This window comes from Balaenoptera physalus, assembly GCF_965194825.1.
Source record: "Balaenoptera physalus genome assembly, chromosome: 4".
NCBI lineage: Eukaryota > Metazoa > Chordata > Mammalia > Artiodactyla > Balaenopteridae > Balaenoptera > Balaenoptera physalus.
Genome location: NC_138891.1, coordinates 54,566,133 through 54,586,096, shown reverse-complemented (window position 1 = coordinate 54,586,096; position 19,964 = coordinate 54,566,133). Strand labels below are relative to the sequence as shown.

At 37.9% G+C, this 19,964-nt stretch overlaps 1 protein-coding gene across 5 annotated transcripts in view; it reads right to left on the bottom strand.

The window, feature by feature from the left end:
* NAALADL2 (N-acetylated alpha-linked acidic dipeptidase like 2) overlaps nt 1-19,964 on the bottom strand; it is a 1,434,969-nt gene that overhangs the window by 1,056,964 nt on the left and 358,041 nt on the right. The window contains exon 1 of one of the 5 annotated variants that reach the window (XM_082458956.1): nt 19,450-19,629. The exons of the other annotated variants lie outside the window; for them this stretch is intronic. Coding sequence (XP_082315082.1) covers nt 19,450-19,492 — 43 coding nt within the window. The 5' untranslated portion in view covers nt 19,493-19,629. Of the gene's footprint in view, nt 1-19,449; nt 19,630-19,964 lie in introns of those variants that run through there. 5 annotated transcript variants of the gene reach the window in all.

Sequence of the window (19,964 nt, the reverse complement as noted above, 5' to 3'; positions counted from 1 at the left end):
CTGGTTTGTGGTCACCTAAAACTTCAAACTTAAGGTTAATGGTCAAAACATTCTTGAATTTACCTCAAACTACTTCTTCAGAGCTTTATCACCTTCAATAAAAGTGCCAGGAATGTAGATATGATGGAAATATCATAAGGATGTGAGGGTAGGTAGGACAAGAGGAATCATGATGCATCCAAACAGAAAGTACTATGTGTATACATGATGTTATGTGAGTTTTTATAAAATACAATATTCATAGAAAAGCAGATATATCAGCTATAGAATGGACTCTTTTCAGTAGTAAAAATTAACAGTCACTAATTTTTGCATATTGATATAAATGGTAAATATTTGAAACACTCTCCTTGGACAGCCTAATTTTTTTTAAAGTAGCTCTTTTAAAATGGTACTTACTCCTGGGAAATGCAGCAGTTAAGAAGCAATAAAGTCATATATGTCCTAGATTTAAATTCTAGCTTTGCCTCTTTCTGGTATTTATTAAATGTCCAATTGTATTACTTATTCTTTTCATTATTATTAATGATGCTAATAACATTATCATGCAAACCCTGATGTGAATCACTGATTATCCAAGAGTCTTGACATCTTTGAGTGAATAAACATTGGTCCCAACCTCATTTTGCTTTCTTCAAACAAAGTCAAATGGAAGTGCAGTGCATCCCCCTCATCCCAAAGTCCCATACATCTGTCACATTCATGCTATACGGCTAGTGGTATATATTGTACTTTGCAAATGTTACATAGATGAGAAGATACCACTATAAAAGCTGATTTGCAGTCAAGCCTGGGTGTTCCATTGCTTTTCAAAAACTGGATTGATTTGTAATGAAATGTGCTCTCTCTTCTAGTTCTGCTATAGGGCAGTGGCATGCAATCTGAAGAACACTAGCTGGAGTAGGCTTATTGGGTGTGCTAAATGAGGAAGCCTAAGTATTCCAAAATAACAATCTCTAGCTAAATCTGTAGACAAGCCAATAAAACACACACACTCACTCTCACACAAACTCACTCATGTCTCTGTGAAAACTAGCTTAATAATCAACCTGCTTTCTTTTCCTCTTGCTTTCCCACATTCACTGACAGTATCTCCTGTCTAACTTGACTGAGGCTGCTTCTGGTCAATCCTTTTATTTATCTTTCATGGATTCAACACCCCACACCCAGCCCCACCCTAACTCTTGGCTGGATGAACTCATCCTTTACTGCAAAGATGCAGGCCATTGGCATGAGTTCCAGTACCCAATCTTCTCTGTAACCCGGGGAATCTGTCATTATACTTACTCTTATTCTTTTGTATAGAAAGAAAGCTGCCCTCCTGCTCTTTAAAGTGTTTCTAATGATCAAAGTCCTCATCTTCATCGGACACACTTCTTCTATTTTGGCACCTGAATCCCCTCCCTCACTGACAGTGTTTCCTCATTTGCGAAAACTGGAAATTATACTTACCTCACAGAACTGTTGTGATGCAATTGCCTCCTTTTTTCACTTTTCTTTCTCCAACTCCCTAACAACAGTCATTTCCCAGGGTACAACTATTGAACTTCTACTATTTTAAGCTCCTTAGATTTTATAATTTTGTCTCCTCCTTTGACCTCATCCCTGATCATTTTCGAATTGTTTCTTCCTCATGTCTCGCCTTAATTCCAGGCTTGAATCACCAAGTCCTAGTTACTCGACTATTCCATCATTTGACATATTTCACCCTTCTTATATAGAAACCACCCCCTCTCTCTCTCCCATGACCCCATCTCACTTTCTTTCATTTCTACTCAGATTTAGACGTCAGTGTTTTCTAGACTCTACCATCAGTCTTCTCTTCTTACTTTAACTCCCACCTCTGTACAATCTCATCTATCCAAAATGTCATCTATGACTTAAGGTTTAATAATTTCCAACTCCTTAATTCCACCCTAGTTCGCTTTCTCAAGGTCTAGTCTCATTTTAACAGTTTAAATCCTGGACATTTTCAACAATTAAACTTATAGTTTAAAATCATTTTTGTCTAAGGAAGTCTCATATTTCTCTCCCCTAAACTATTCCCCATCTTACACTCCCTAAATCGGTTAACAATACTACTCTCTCTGTCACCTAAGCCAGAAACCCAGTTTTTACAGTCTCTTCCTCCTTCAGCATTTAATACAAGGAAACACCAATTTAACCTCAAGTATCTGTCACATTTATTTTTTGTCAAATCCCATCATTATCACATGAACTCAGCTCTCCATCACTGTGAGAGGATGGACAGTGATGAAGATGAATTAGAAATAAAGCAGAAAGAAAATACAGTCACATAATTATTTGTATTTGTATTTATTGAGCACATGCTCCTCATTAAATGGTTATGAAGATTCAATAAAATAATAAATGTTGAACACTTGAAACAGTCCCTGGCACACAGTATACACTTAAGTGTTTTCTTCCATCAGCACCATCATCATCATAGTTTCATACCTGGACTCTTTGAGAGCTCATCAAGTTAACCCCAACCAAAGTCACTGTAACACAGAACCAGAGGAAATGAAAATGAACAAGACTCTGCTCCCCATATCTTGGAATGGAAACTCTATGTCAACTATCATTCTGGAAAAAGATCTTTTCCAATTTTAACACTTTTTATTTGCCATTTTTTAAATTAAGTCTTCTTGTTTTATTCTGCTTTGTATTTACCATGTTAAGTGACTGCTACTTTATGCTCAACTAATTTTCATGTTAGAACAAAGGTAAATTGGCTAGACACAAATATTTTGCATTTTATGTTTGTTTTTTCTGAGCATATTAAACTTATACTTGTTGAAAAATATAGTACGTGTTAGCTATGGTTCTAGGCTAAACATACAGCCAGCCATGGTCTTTTATCTCAGGGAGAGAACATTTTATTGCAGGGAAATAGGCAATAAACAAATAAACAATCCCCCCAAAAAAAACAGGGCTCATGGTAAGATAGTTAAAATCAGGCATTAAGACAGAGATGGGCTTCTTTAGTTTGAGAGGCTAGAGGAGGAATCACCAGGCTAGAGATGATATTTAATCTGATGATTGAATGACAAGAAGGAACAAACCATAGGAAGTTCAGCAGACATTACCAGTAGGCAGAGGTTTAGTGGGGAATCAGCTTATTTGTTGGAGGGGAAGAGAAAAGGCCAAGATTGTTGTGAGATTCAAATAAGCTTAGTAAATTTCCACTTAAATTTAGTACCCAATGAATACTGTTTTTTTTCTTTTTATTTATGTAATTATGAAAACAAATTCTTTACTAATCAACCTATGAAAATGAAAATTTCATGCGATGACTACCTTTCCAGAACATTCTATTAACCAATGTTATTAGGAATTATGTTGTTATATAAAACTATTCTGATAAATATAACTTAGCAATTACTAATTCCTAAAAATGTAAGCAATATTACAAGTTTTCTAATTTAGAAAAAAGATGATGCCTAAAGAAAATCCATAGAGGTCTAATGATAAACTGAAAAGAATACAAAATATGAACCTAAAACTGATGAAAACTCAGACTCAAAAATGAAAAAACAGGGGGAGGAGCTTCAAGATGGCAGAAGAGTAAGATGCAGAGATCACCTTCCTCCCCAAAAGTACATCAGAAATACATCTACATGTGGAACAGCTCTTACACAACACCTACTGAATGCTGGCAGAAGACCTCAGACCTCCCAAAAGGCAAGAAACTCCCCCACGTACCTGGGTAGGGTAAAAGGAAAAAGAAAAAACAGAGACAAAAGAATAGGGACGGGACCTGCAACAGTGGGAGGGAGCTGTGAAGGAGGAAAGGTTTTCACACACTAGGAAGGCCCTTCCCCGGCAGAGAATGTGGGTGGCGGAGGGGGCAGTTTCGGAGCCACAGAGGAGAGCACAGCCACAGGGGTGCGGAGGGCAAAGCAGAGAGATTCCCGCACAGAGGCTCGGCGCCGAGCAGCACTCACCAGCCCGAGAGACTTGTCTGCTCACCCGCCGGGGCGGGCGGGGGCTGGGAGCTGAGGCTCAGGCTTCAGAGGTCGGATCGCAGGGAGAGGACTGGGGTTGGCTGCGTGAACACAGCCTGAAGGGGGCTAGTGCGCCACGGCTAGCCGGGAGGGAGTTCGGGAAAAAGTCTGGAGCTGCCAAAGAGGCAAGAGACTTTTTCTTGGCTCTTTGTTTCCTGATGTGCGAGGAGAGGGGATTAAGAGCACCGCTTAAAGGAGCTCCAGAGACGGGCGCGAGCCACGGCTATCAGTGCGGACCCCAGAGACGGGCATGAGACGCTAAGGCTGCTGCTGCAGCCACCAAGAAGCCTGTGTGCGAGCACAGGTCACTCTCCACACCTCCCCTCCCGGGAGCCTGTGCAGCCCGCCACTGCCAGGGTCTCATGATCCAGGGACAACTTCCCAGGGAGAACGCACGGCACGCCTCAGGCTGGTGCAACTGTCACGCCAGGCTCAGCCGCCGCAGGCTCACCTCGCACTCCATACCCCTCCCTCCCCTGGGCCTGAGTGAGCCAGAGCCCCCGAAGCAGCTGCTCCTTTAACCCCGTCCTGTCTGAGCAAAGAAGAGACGCCCTCAGGAGACCTACATGCAAAGGCGGTTCCAAATCCAAAGCTGAACCCCAGCAGCTGTGCAAACAAAGAAGAGAAAGGGAAATTTCTCCCAGCAGCCTCAGGAGCAGAGGATTAAATCTCCACAATCAACTTCACGGACCCTGCATCTGTGGACTATCTGAATAGACAATGAATCATCCCAAATTGAGGAGGTGGACTTTGGGAGCAATGATATATATATTTTTTTCCCTTTTTCTATTTTTGTGAGTGTGTATGTGTATGATTCTGTGTGGGATTTTGTCTGTACAGCTTTGCTTTTACCATTTGTCCTAGGGTTCTGTCTGTCCATGGTTTTTTACTTATTTATTTTTTTAAGTATAGTTTTTAGCACTTGTTATCATTGGTGGATTTGTTTTTTGGTTTCGTTGCTCTCTTCTTTCTTTCTTTCTTTTTTTTATTATTTAAAAAACAATTTTTTTATAATTATTTCTTATTTTTTATTTTAATAACTTTATTTTATTATATTATACTTTATTTTATTTTACCTTCTTCTTTCTTTCTTACTTTCTTTTTTTTCTCCCTTTTATTCTGAGCCACGTGGATGACAGGTTCTTGGTGCTCCAGCCAGGCGTCAGGGCTGTGCCACTGAGGTGGGAGAGCCAAGTTCAGAACACTGGTCCACAAGAGACCTCCCAGCTCCACGTAATATCAAACGGTGAAAATCTCCCAGAGATCTCCATCTCAACGACAAGACCGAGCTCCACTCAACGACCAGCAGGCTACAGTGCTGGACACCCTACGCCAAACAACTAGCAAGACAGGAACACAACCCCATCCATTCGCAGAGAGGCTGCCTAAAATCATAAGGCCAGAGACACCCCGAAACACACCACCAGACGTGGACCTGCCCATCAGAAAGAAAAGATCCAGCCTCATCCACCAGAACACAGGCACTAGTCCCCTCCACCAGGAAACCTACACAACCCACTGAACCAACCTTAGCCACTAGAGACAGGCACCAAAAACAACGGGAACTACGAACCAGCAGCCTGCGAAAAGGAGACCCTGAACACAGTAAGTTAAGCAAAATAAGAAGATAGAGAAACACACAGCAGATGAAGGAGCAAGGCAAAAACACACCAGACATAACAAATGAAGAGGAAATAGTCAGTCTACCTGAAAAAGAATTCAGAATAATAATAGTAAAGACAATCCAAAATCTTGGATATAGAATGGAGAAAATACAAGAAATGTTTCACAAGGACCTACAAGAACTAAAGAGCAAACAAACAGTGATGAACAACACAATAAATGAAATTAAAAATTCTCTAGAAGGGATCAATAGCAGAATAACTGAGGCAGAAGAACGGATAAGTGACCTGGAAGATAAAATAGTGGAAATAACTACTGCAGAGCAGAATAAAGGGGAAAAAAAAGGAAAAGAATTGAGGACAGTCTCAGAGACCTCTGGGACAATATTAAACGCACCAACATTCAAATTTTGGGATCCCAGAAGAAGAAGAGAAAAAGAAAGGGACTGAGAAAATATTTCAAGAGATTATAGTTGCAAACTTCCCTAATATGGGAAAGGAAATGGTTAATCAAGTCCAGGAAGCACAGAGGGTCCCATACAGGATAAATCCAAGGAGAAATATGGCAAGACACATATTAATCAAACTATCAAAAATTAAATACAAAAAAAATATATTAAAAGCAGCAAGGGAAAAACAAGAAATAACACACAAGGGAACCCCCATAAGGTCAACAGCTGATCCTTCAGCAGAAACTCTGCAAGCCAGAAGGGAGTGGCAGGACATATTTAAAGTGATGAAGGAGAAAAACCTACAACCAAGATTACTACTCTACCCGGCAAGGATCTCATTCAGATTTGACAGAGATATTAAAAGCTTTACAGACAAGCAAAAGCTAACAGAATTCAGTACCACCAAACCAGCTTTACAACAAATGCTAAAGGAACTTCTCTAGGCAGGAAACACAAGAAAAGGAAAAGACCTACAATAAAAAACCCAAAACAATTAAGAAAACGGTAATAGGAACATACATATCAATGATTACCTTAAATGTAAATGGATTAAATGCTCCAACCAAAAGACATAGACTGGCTGAATGGATACAAAAACAAGACCCATATATATGCTGTCTACAACAGACCCACCTCAGACCTACGGACACATACAGACTGAAAGTGAGGGGATGGAAAAAGTTATTCTGTGCAAATGGAAATCAAAAGAAAGCTGGAGTAGTAATTCTCATATCAGACAAAATAGACTTTAAAACAAAGACTATTACAAGAGACAAAGAAGGACACTACATAATGATCAATGGATCAATCCAAGAAGAAGGTATAACAATTGTAAATATTTATACACCCAACATAGGAGCACCTCAATACATAAGGCAAATACTAACAGCCATAAAAGGGGAAATTGAGAGTAACACAGTCATAGTAGTGTACTTTAACACCCGACTTTCACCAATGGACAGATCATCCAAAATGAAAATAAATAAGGAAACACAAGCTTTAAATGATACCTTAAACAAGATGTACTTAATTGAAATTTATAGGACATTCCATCCAAAAACAAAAGAATACACATTCTTCTTAAGTGCTCATGGAACATTCTCCAGGATAGATCATATCTTGGGTCACAAATCAAGCCTTGGTAAATTTAAGAAAATTGAAATCATATCAAGTATCTTTTCCAACCACAACGCTATGAGACTAGATATCAATTACAGAAAAAAATCTCTGAAAAATACAAACACATGGAGGCTAAACAACACACTACTTAATAACCAAGAGATTGCTGAAGAAATCAAAGAGGATATCAAAAAATATGTAAAAACAAATAATAATGAAAACACGATGACCCAAAACCTATGGGATGCAGCAAAAGCAGTTCTAAGAGGGAAGTTTATAGCAATACAATCCTCCCTTAAGAAACAAGAAACATCTCAAAGAAACAACCTAACCTTACACCTAAAGCAATTATAGGAAGAAGAACAAAAAAAAACCCAAAGTTAGCAGAAGGAAAGAAATCATAAAGACCAGAGCAGAAATAAATGAAAAAGAAATGAAGGAAACGATAGCAAAGATCAATAAAACTAAAAGCTGGTTCTTTGAGAAGATAAACAAAATTGATAAACCGTTAGCAAGACTCATCAAGAAAAAAAGGGAGAAGACTCATATCAATAGAATTAGAAATGAAGGGGCTTCCCTGGTGGCACAGTGGTTGAGAATCTGCCTGCCAATGCAGGGGACACAGGTTCGAGCCCTGGTCTGGGAAGATCCCACATGTCACGGGGCAACTGGGCCCATGAGCCACAACTACTGAGCCTGTGCGTCTGGAGCCTGCGCTCCACAAAAAGAGAGGCCGTGACAGTGAGAGTCCCGCACACCACGATGAAGAGTGGTCCCGCTCGCTGCAACTAGAGGAAGCCCTCGCACAGAAACGAAGACCTAACACAGCCAAAAGCGAATGAATGAATAAAAAAATAAAAAACAAATGAAAAAGGAGAAGTAACAACTGCTACTGCAGAAATACAAAGGATCATGAGAGATTACTACAAGTAACTACATGCCAATAAAATGGACAACCTGGGAGAAATGGACAAATTCTTGGAAATGCACAACCTTCCGAGACTGAACCAGGAAGAAATATAAAATATGAACAGACCAATCACAAGCACTGAAATTGAAACTGTGATTAAAAATCTTCCAACAAACAAAAGCCAAGGACCAGATGGCTTCACAGGCGAATTCTATCAAACATTTAGAGCAGAGTTAACACCTATCCTTCTCAAACTCTTCCAAAATATAGCAGAGGGAGGAACACTCCCAAATTCATTCTCTGAGGCCACCATCACCCTGATAACCAAAACCAGACAAAGGTGTCACAAAGAAAGAAAACTACAGGCCAATATCACTGATGAACATAGATGCAAAAATCCTCAACAAATTACTAGCAAACAGAATCCAACAGCACATTAAAAGGATCATAGACCATGATCAAGCAGGGTTTATCCCAGGAAAGCAAGGATTCCTCAATATTTGCAAATCAATCAATGTGATACACCGTATTACCAAATTGAAGGAGCAAAACCATATGATCATCTCAATAGATGCAGAGAAGACTTATGATAAAATTCAACACCCATTTATGATAAAAACCATCCAGAATGTAGGCATAGAGGGAACTTTCCTCAACATAATTAAGGCCATATATGACAAACCCACAGCCAACACCGTCCTTAATGGTGAAAAATGAAACCATTTCCACTAAGATCAGGAACAAGACAAGGTTCCCCACTCTCACCCCTATTATTCAACATAGTTTTGGAATTTTTAGCCACAGCAATCAGAGAAGAAAAAGAAATAAAAGGAATCCAAATTGGAAAAGAAGAAGTAAAGCTGTCAGTGTTTGCAGATGACATGATACTATACATAGAGAACCCTAAAGATGCTACCAGAAAACTACTAGAGCTAATCAATGAATTTGGTAAAGGAGCAGGATACAAAATTAATGCACAGAAATCTTTTGCATTCCTATACACTAATGATGAAAAATCTGAAAGTGAAATTAAGAAAATACTCCCATTTACCACTGCAATAAAAAGAATAAAATATCTAGGAGTAAACCTACCTAAGGAGACAAAAGACCTGTATGCATAAAATTATAAGACACTGATGAAAGAAATTAAAGATGATACAAATAGATGGAGAGATATACCATGTTCTTGGATTGGAAGAATCAACATTGTGAAAATGACTCTACTACCCAAAGTAATCTACAGATTCAATGCAATCCCTATCAAACTACCAATGGCATTTTTCACAGAACTAGAACAAAAACTTCACAATTTGTATGGAAACACAAAAGACCCCGAATAGTCAAAGCAATCTTGAGAAAGAAAAATGGAGCTGGAGGAATCAGGCTCTGTGACTTCAGACTATACTACAAAGCTACAGTAATCAAGACAGTATGGTACTGGCACAAAAACAGAAATATAGATCAATGGAACAGGATAGAAAGCCCAGAGATAAACCCACGCACATATGGTCACCTTATCTTTGATAAAGGAGGCAAGAATATATAGTGGAGAAAAGACAGCCTCTTCAATAAGTGGTGCTGGGAAAACTGGACAGATACATGTAAAAGAATGAAATTAGAACACTTCCTAACACCATACACAAAAACAAACTCAAAATGGATTAAAGACCTAAATGTAAGGCTAGACACTATCAAACTCTTAGAGGATAACACTGGCAGTAAATCACAGCAAGATTCTTTTTGACCCACCTCCTAGAGAATGGAAATAAAAACAAAAATAAACAAATGGGACCTAATGAAACTCAAAACCTTTTGCACAGCAAAGGAAACCATAAACAAGATGAGAAGACAACCCTTAGAATGGGAGAAAATATTTGAAAATGAAGCAACTGAAAAAGGATTAATCTCCAAAATTTACAAGCAGCTCATGCAGCTCAATATCAAAAAAACAAACAACCCAATCCAAAAATGGGCAGAAGACCTAAATAAACATTTCTCCAAAGAAGATATACAGATTGCCAACAAACACATAAAAGAATGCTCAACATCATTAATCATTTGAGAAATGCAAATCAAAACTACAATGAGATATCATCTCACACTGGTCAGAATGGCCATCATCAAAATATCTACAAACAATAAATGCTGCAGAGGTTGTAGAGAAAAGGGACCCTCTTGCACTGTTGGTGGGAATGTAAATTGATACAGCCACTATGGAGAACAGTATGGAGGTTCCTTAAAAAACTAAAAACAGAACTACCATACGACCCAGCAATCCCACTACTGGGCATATACCCTGAGAAAACCATAATTCAAAAAGAGTCATGTTCCAAAATGTTCATTGCAGTTCTATTTACAATAGCCAGGACATGGAAGCAACCTAAGTGTCCATCAACAGATGGATGGATAAAGAAGATGTGGCACATATATACAATGGAATATTACTCAGCTATAAAAAGAAACAAAATTGAGTTATTTGTAGTGAGGTGGATGGACCTAGAGTTTGTCATAAAGAGTGAAGTAAGTCAGAAAGAGAAAAACAAATACCATATGCTAACACGTATATATGAAATGTAAAAAAAAGAAAAAAAGAAAAAAAACAATGGTCATGAAGAGTGTAGGGGCAAGATGGGAATAAAGACACAGACCTACTAGAGAATGGACTTGAGGACATGGGGAGGGGGAAGGGTAAGCTGGGAGAAAGTGAGCGAGTGGCATGGACATATATACACTACCAAATATAAAATAGATAGTAGTGGGAAGCAGCCACATAGCACAGGGAGATGAGCTCGGTGCTTTGTGACCACCTAGAGGGGTGGGATAGGGAGGGTGGGAGGGAGTGAGATGCAAGAGGGAAGAGTTATGGGGACATATGTATATGTATAACTGATTCCTTTTGTTATAAAGCAGAAACTAACACACCATTGTAAAGCAATTGTACTCCAATAAAGATGTTTAAAAAAAAAAAGGATGAAAAACCATTACTATTTTCTTATTAAATTTTCTTCTATTTTTTCCCCCAAATTACTATTTACCTGTATGGAAAATAAAAACTTAAGGCAACATTATTACCTCATTGTACCTGAAGTTTACATGAATATTAGCAATACCAATGTGCTGTTCTTTATTATTACTCTCTAATCCTGACCCACCTACCACCCACGGCCCCACCACCAAACCTGTCACAGTGACTGTACTAAACCCTTCATTAACCAACATGAACACACAACACCCACATAAAATCCACTGCAGGAGAGATACTTGCATAATAACATATGCTTATAAAATATATACAGCAGTCTAACTTTCAAAATGACCTATTTTTTATATTCTGAAATTTTAAGTGTGAATATTTAAATCATGTAAACTTAGTTTTTATAGAGTCTATATTTCTTAAATATTCTTGTTTTCTTTTTCTGTCTTTTTATTTTCAGACTTATTATACGTTTGAAATTTTTTCTGCATGATTTTTTTTTTTCTGACAAACGTCTGATAGGACAGTGCAGCAGCTTAAGGGGCTCAAAGAAAATCATCCATGTCAAGATTCCAAGATGAGTTAAATAATACTATTTTCTTTATCTCTATAATTCTTTTACCTTTATGTCTCAGTGTTGCCTAATAAAAACCTTTCTTCTAATTAGGCCTGTCTCCTGTCATCTATAGAAATTATTTTGATGTCTATCACCATGTCTAATCAAGAAATCTATGCCTCTCCTGAATAACTGCCACATTTTTATATGGTTTGAACACCATTAATCTTAAAACCAATTTTTTACTTTCTTTTGGCTGCTAGGAAGCTTGAAAGCAAATTTGTGACTTGTTTGGCAGCTGTTTAGAATGTTTTGGCATACATTTTACATATAAATTTTAACTTATATTATTTTAACCTTATTTTTTATTAGGTTTATTTATATGTAGCCTATTTCAAAGTACAGTGACCCTTGAACAACTCAGGGGTTAGGAGCATCAAGTCCCCCACCCCCCATGAAGTTGAAAATCCACAGACAACTTTACAGTGGGCCCTACAGCCCTCCAGATTGTGGTTCCAAACCCAGTTCCAGTTTCGGATCGTGTAGTACTGTAGTATGTATTAAGTGAAAAAAATCCACATATGAGTATACCTGTGCAGTTCAAACCCATGTTGTTCAAGGCTCTACTATAGTAATTTTTGGAAAATCCTTTGTTTTCAATAAGAGTAGAAAATAAAGCAAGTAAATGCATGGACAGATACAATTTCTATGCCTTGTCTCTGCTGTTCATTTTGCCAGGAAAGACTTTCTTCTTTCTGCCACTTATTCTGTCCAGAGTCAGTTCACATCATATCTCCTCTATGAAACTATCTATAAATTCCTAGATTTCTCTATAAATTCCTGGATATGTGTCTGGGGTTATAACAATACCAAGAATTGGCAAGAATGGAAGCAACTTCCCCCTTTTGTGGCAAAGTGTAGTTCTCCATCTCTGAAACCTGCCACCAAGAAATGTGGATGTGATGAAAATTTGTTCAAGCTTTATCAATAGTTTAAAAGAAGATGGGACTTGTCTTTGATTGCATTAAAGGTCCATAAACGAAGAGGAAAATAAAGCACAGTGACCCATCAATTCTCTCTGCTTCTCATGCCCTATTTGCAAAGGAACTCACTTTTGAGAAAACAAAAGAATCACTGAGATGGAATGGTTTCAAAAGTTTAATCAATTCTTGAAATGAATCATTCACCAAGTTCTGAAGTCACATGGCAAAGTTGATTGTGTTATTTAATAGGTATTCTTGCGCATCTTTTGCATGTTTAGATGAATTGCATTAAATCCAGTAGTTGACTTTTCAAAACAATTCTCTTTTGGGTTCTTTTAGCAGATAAGATTTTACACCTATCCTCTAAGCCACACTCAGTTTTTTAGTACACAATGTACAACTGCATTACATTGATCAGAGGTTTAAAGAGGACAGGTGAATTGCATTTCAATATAAATTATAATGGCATTTATAAGTGTGCCTTCCAAAGTGTTCAACTGTGGAGATGGTTAAACATATCTATCAATAGAGCAACAAAATAGCCCTGTTAAATAAAACTATTTACCTATACTTTTCCTGAAGAGAGTTTAGAAGCTCAAAGGATCAACTGAAGCTCAATGCCCTTTTATGTGTTTTCATCTTAATCACATTTTACTTGCAATCTTGTCAGTAGCTCATTTTTCCCTCACTGATGTATCAAGTGTAACACTCTCCAATAATAAGTACATGCTTGGTTAATAATCCTCCCCCCAAAAAACTGTGATACACAGAACGTTCGCTTACTGTCCAACTTGATTAGCTAAATTTGTTTAAGCTCTTTCCAAAATCTAGAGAATAGGCATACAATGTAATAATTACATGGTGCTTACACATGTATAGTCATCAGATTATTACTGTACCCTTTGTTTCATTTCTTTAAGAAAAAGGAAGCAGATTCAAAGACAGCTCCAACCTTTTAAATATATGGAACACATTTTAATTGCATTATTAATAATAATGTTTAAACAATCAAGTCAGCCTGTAGATGTGTATCCCCTTTTCTTCAAGGTTTTATAGTAACTTGAATCAAAACTTAAAATGTTTCCCTTTAAAACAATTTCAGTGCCATAAAATATCATTTAAATCAAGGGGACTAAACTTTGCCCTTCAGATCGTTTTGAAGTCTAGGAACAAACTCTAAATTTCAGAGTGTTTGAGCATTGGTTTTTCCCCCAACAGCAGATCTTAACTGAGTTCCATGATATTAAGTGCCTTTACCACATGTTCCATTCAAATACGTTGCTTGCTCTTTTATTTCTGAAAAGGTAAAGATCTTATTTCCATTTAGAAAGACAAGATAAAAAGAGCTTCTCGGCACAGTTATGTTGACTTCCTTAACTATTTCTTATATCTGATTTCAGAGTTCATCTCCTGATCTTGTTTGCCTGCTCCAAGGGTTCTTTGCCTTGTACTTGGGAAAAGTCCCCAATCCATCTTCTCATGCTCTTTTGCCTACACACGTCGGTCAGACTCACTTGGGATTTCATGCCTTGACATTCTCTGCAATTTTACTTGCTCCGATTATGCTTGATTTTGTCCTTAGATTATAAGACCTTTCCAGCAGAGCTTCTGGAAATTTCAACTCCAAAATGCCCTGTTACCTCAATATCTAAATTTCATTACCAAAGTGCCTCAGGTTTTCAAGTATACCAGCCTCTCACTCAGAGCTGGTGAAAGCTTCCTCCTGGAAAACAAATAGGTTACACAAGACCTCTGTGCACTTCTCTTAATTGAAAATGCTATTAAAGTTCTATTGGGTGGGAAGGAAGATTCACAAACTGGTGAGTCCTCTTTGGGGTTTTAGAAAGCCTTCAAAGCCCTCACAGGCATGGTTTATGACGATGAATGCAGAGATATTTTTCCCATCACAGAAAGTAAACATGCACACCAAACCAGTATAACTGGTTGGGGTATACAGTACTGCTGCCCTTGGGTTGCAACTTAGAAGCACAGACAGTAAGGTACGTTTCCACTTGGATTTTTTTTTTTTTCCTTACACTAGCCAAACAGAATAAGTATAATTTCTTAAAATAAAATGGCTGTATCATGAGAAACATCTGTTGCATGTGCCTATGGAATTTCAAGCCAATTCCTCCTTGTTGTGATGAAAGATAAGTAAACGTCTCAAAAGCCAAAGTAACTTTTATGGAGTCAAGAGAAAACCCAAGCCTGGATGGAGCAGTCCTATAAAAGCCAGACAGAATACTGGACAATGATTTCCAGGTCATGACTGTAGAAACTAAAAGATGTCAATATGGAAAGCATTTACAAGCCTGATTTCCCTTCTTGAAATAGGAAAGTAAATACCCCTAGAAAATAATGTGCCAAATTCCTCCATCAAATTATAGGCTTTAGGCAGCTAGGGTGGAGACCTGTGTTCTGGCAACTGCTTCTGAGAAACCAAGGGCAATTTTTGTACCTTCAAAGGATCTCTGTTCGCTTCTCTACAAAGTAAAAATTTTGGACTTGAGGCTCTCTTAAGCTCCTCTCTACCTTGAAAATGTTAACATTCTACAGATTTCTTTTCCCTAGATTTGACAGCCAAATTCTCCTTCAGTGGGTTGGTGAAGAGTTCTCCTCTCTGTTGATGGCTACCTAGAACTGGCCTTGCATTTGAAACGGTCTAGCCAACCTTCTGTATTTGGAAACATCTTTTCCACTTGAGTTCTAGTCTTTTGGAGCCTTTAGAATAGGGGTTTCCTAAATCTAGAGAACTAAGAAGAACTAAGGTAAGAAGAAGGGCTTTAATTAGAAGGTGCTGGAAGACGTCCGAGCAGTGGATAAGTAGGCAGCCTGAGTGATGAGGTTGTGTTGAGTAGCCCAGGGGAGACCCCACTCAAAGAAACCTCCTCTCAAAAGGTTGTTCTGGCACTGAACTCATCAGATTCCTGTTATTCAAATAATTCTGAGGATAAATTAGTATATCATTCTTTTTCTCATTTTTTTTTTTAAATTTATTTTTGGCTGTGTTGGGTCTTTGTTTCTGTGCGAGGGCTTTCTCTAGTTGCGGCAAGTGGGGGCCACTCTTCATCTCGGTGCGCGGGCCTCTCACTATCGCGGCCTCTCTAGTTGCGGAGCACAGGTTCCAGACGCGCAGGCTCAGTAGTTGGGGCTCACGGGCCTAGTTGCTCCGCGGCATGTGGGATCTTTCCAGACCAGGGCTCGAACCCGTGTCCCGTGCATTGGCAGGCGGATTCTCAACCACTGCACCACCAGGGAAGCCCAGTATATCATATTCTTTACAAAGAGGCAGGTGGCCTTGGACATGTTTTGACCAAGGAAGAGGAGGAGAGAAAGAAGAGCTCATGGGGCTGAGTTCCTGAGGTAGGAGGGACTCAGCGGATGAGGAACACAGCTGGGTAGTGAGAGATTCTTTCCCTTATTTTTTATTTATTTATTTTTTTTAGTTCTGATTAGGGTCTGCCCTGCCTGTTAATGAGAACCCTGGGAGAAGCAGAAAATGCCTGTCCTTCCTGAGAGAGAATATGTAAGGGTCCCTTATGTGCCCAAGGTTAGCCTTTTGAGAACCTTAGTCTAAGGCATTTTCCAGATAACTCCCTGCCAAGAAGGGAGTTGCCACCCTCCTGTCATCCCAGCCATGGCCTTTCACTACTGTCACCAACTGACAATGTGCCACTCAGTGGTAAATGTGTTTATAGATATTATGTAAGGAAATTCTGGTTTCTTTCCTCAGCAAATAACCATGCTCAGAAAGCACTTACCCCTATTCCTGATGCCATATGATTTGTACATTTTATTTGTATTTTCAAAAATTAGAAAAAAATTTTTCTAGTATTCTCTCCTACCCAAGATAATTCTATTTTATGAATCCAGAGAATATTATGAACCTTCATGTAAGAAATTTTTACATAATTGTCTGTGGAGTTACTGTATCATTGAGACTGAAAGGGAGAGTTTGCTTCTTATACTTGAAAAGATAATTGAGATCTGTTCACATTAAGCTGAAGATAACCTTGGAAAGATTTCACTCTCATTCAGGAAAAGATAGGTTCCCAATACCACTGGAAACATTAAATGTTGATAGCTTAAGGGCTCCACTAACCAGGGCACAATCAACCAGCTCCCTGGGTATAATAATGGGTCAGAGACCTACAGGATGTAGTGCTAAAATGAATAATTTCTGAACGTCTATGGCTAGTGCTCCAAGTTGTAATTAGAGATGGTCCAATGAATCTAGACAATCTAGATACATGGCCTTAGAAAACCATTATTCAAGGCACAAGATGGAGTTCTAATGAAAATCCTCTGTTTATTATCTACTTATTATCTTCATAGCCAAAACTCTTAAACCTATCACCCATATGTTGAATGTACAAAACATTTGAATATAGTCATTTCTGTTAGAGGACACTCACTTGTAAGCAGAGCTGACAATAATTAGTATTATTTTAGAGAACTTCAGAATCTTTTATAAATGCTGTTAAGTCAAAGGCAAGATTAAACAACATTTCAAAATGTCTTTTTCATTTACTTTGGTAATTTTTAAACTCAAGCTCAGATATAGGACTGGGTATTGCATAGAAAACAGAATACTGTTAGAGCAATTCATAAATAAAGACTCCAGGATATATCCTGATTTGTCTTATAAGATATTAAACAAACTTATCAAAAATCTCTTACCTTCACACATACAAATAAAAGTACAAGTTATCTCCGCACTGCTTTCCTTGATATATAAAAAAAAAAAAAATCCAGAAATAATTTCAAACCAAGGTGAAGCACCTTTGTTTCTCATTAATTCTCACTGATTAATAGGCTCACTTAATAATCTTAAGGCAAATATGTCTGGAATGGAAGCATTTCAACACTCCAAGAAGATAGATCTGAACTATTTGTAGACCTACCAAGGATGCATTTCAACTCAGATAAGATCAGAAGAGTACACATTCCTACTGAAAAGTTTTCACAGAGTGTACAAAGGAAAATACCCCAGGATAGAATTGATTTCACAAGTATTCCCCAACTATGAACCGAGGCACATTGTTTTCTAACTCAAACCATGACATTCAAATTATTTATCATAGCTCTTGTTTTAAATTTTATGCATGTTTTTCTGATATATGCTAATTATTAATTCTGTAAATAATTGGAAAAGTCAATAGATAGGAGGAAGGGAAAGTTACCCTTCCACAGTGGAACATATTACCAGAATCATAACATACATAAAAGGGCCAGAAGAAAAGAAAAAATTTAAAAAAAAAAAACCCAAAACAACAGAGATCTATACAAAATCTAGGACTCTAAAATAAGAAGCAAATATTATCTCTGATCCCAACACGAAGAGGGATGATAAGGGGAGAGGGGAGAGGCCAGGTTACTCCTCAGTTTATTTCAATCCCAAACACAGACTCAGGGGATGAACCCACAAGGCCTAGGATGAGCTATTCAGGGGGCTGCCAAACAGTCATATACATCTGATACAAAATCATTATTATATGAGCAACTTTAACAACCTAGATGCCTCCCATATACTTTTCCACGGAAAAATACTGCAGAGACAGTTAAGGTATATGTTATAATCACGTACATAATATCATTTTGTTCATAAAACACATATAAATAAATTATTTCATAGAGTTATACTGAATGAGCCCTTTACCTTGTTTTTCTTCAATAGGATGCACTAAATAACTTTTAAAATTAATCTTTAAATTAAAAATGATTTTAATAGCATTTTATGCAGTATTTCAAAAAAAACTTTTTTAGGAAACCTGCAAAAATAGAAAGAAAATTCTGGGATTCTTAAGCAAGATAGGTAGAGAAAGAAAGAAAATAAAGGAAAAAAAACAGGTATTCTGGAAGATTATTTAACTCTATAAAAATGGGTGATATACTTTTATGGCCAGGCATGTCTATGATCATCTTATTGTTATTCTCAGGTGTGCTGTATTTCACAGATGTACTTACATGTTTGGTTATGTGTACTTAATGGAAAACTGAGCGGTTTGGAGATTTTCCTGTTGGTAGCTTCACAAGAACATAATTAAACAAATAAAAATATCATTATCAAGTAGATTTTTAAAAAATACCTTGTTCAAAATGTCACTTGTAAAGGTGGTAAATAATTCATAAGAGAGGAGACAACTAGAAATCATGGTAACAAATATGCATTCAGCCCATTTTCTTTTTTTTTTTTAAAGGAACTTTCTTCACTCAAAAAAGTGGAAAGTGTAAGAGAACTTGTATTTGTTTCTATCAACAAGCCTAACCATAGAAGCCTAGTCAAGCCAATGTCAACAAAGCCAGTCCCTTCAAAGGACAAAGGTATCTGATGAAGTAAAACGTGTAAAACCAACCGCTCTCCCTAATGATACGCTGCCCTCTGAGACTTGTTTTCTACCTTAAAAAAAATGGTTATATTAATTACAAAGACACTTAGCTGGTAAACCCCAGAGATGGTAAAATTTGATTACAAATTAAAATCCCACAGAGACAAAAATCGATATTCTTCCAATGCTAGGAAAAGTTTAACATGAAAATGCACTGGAAGTAGGTTGTACCATTTCTCCAGCATTACAGTGGGGAGTAAGGCTAAGGCTTTCCCTACTCCACCAAATTGGTGTTTCTGTGTAGGTTGAGTAGTTGAGCAAAACGGAGACAGCTGCTTTTTCAGAAACAACAATCCCCGCCTCTTTTCCCACCTTCAAAGCACACCTCGAAACTCAGCGGGGGTGCGCGCGCGCGCGCGCAAGCATATACACACACTTTGTAATCGACACCACTTACACGTCTGATTACTACCATTTCAGAAGCTGTTGGCACTTACCTTGCAAAGCTGTGTTAGGTAAATTTGCTTCATTCTCTCCCATTTTATTATTTCTTTTTAAAGGGGGCCAAGCAGTTTCAGTTGTGTCAGTTACCTGCAAGCTTTGTGACCTTCTGACTTTCTCCTGTAGTAATGTAACAGTATACTACCTGCTTTCTTCTGTGAATAATTACCATCCTGCTTCCTGAGTTACCTGGGCTTGCAGGACCTGTTTTACTGTGAAGTGAGATCACATCCTTTGATCGAACGGACTGCTATTAGTGTGCACTTCACAAAATGTGGCTTTGTTTCAATTCTGATGTTAACTTTTAATTCCCAACTTTCACTTTAGTCCAGAAACGTTTCTATACTTCCCCCCTCCAAATAGTGTTCAAAACACCATGGCGCAGAGCCAGAGTTTTGTTTGTTTTTTACTGTTCCCAATCTGCTTCTCTTACAGAAATAAAATTTAAAGTGACTTCTGCAGTGTCCATTAAAAAAAATACAGGGAAATAAGCGACAGCATGGGAATCAGT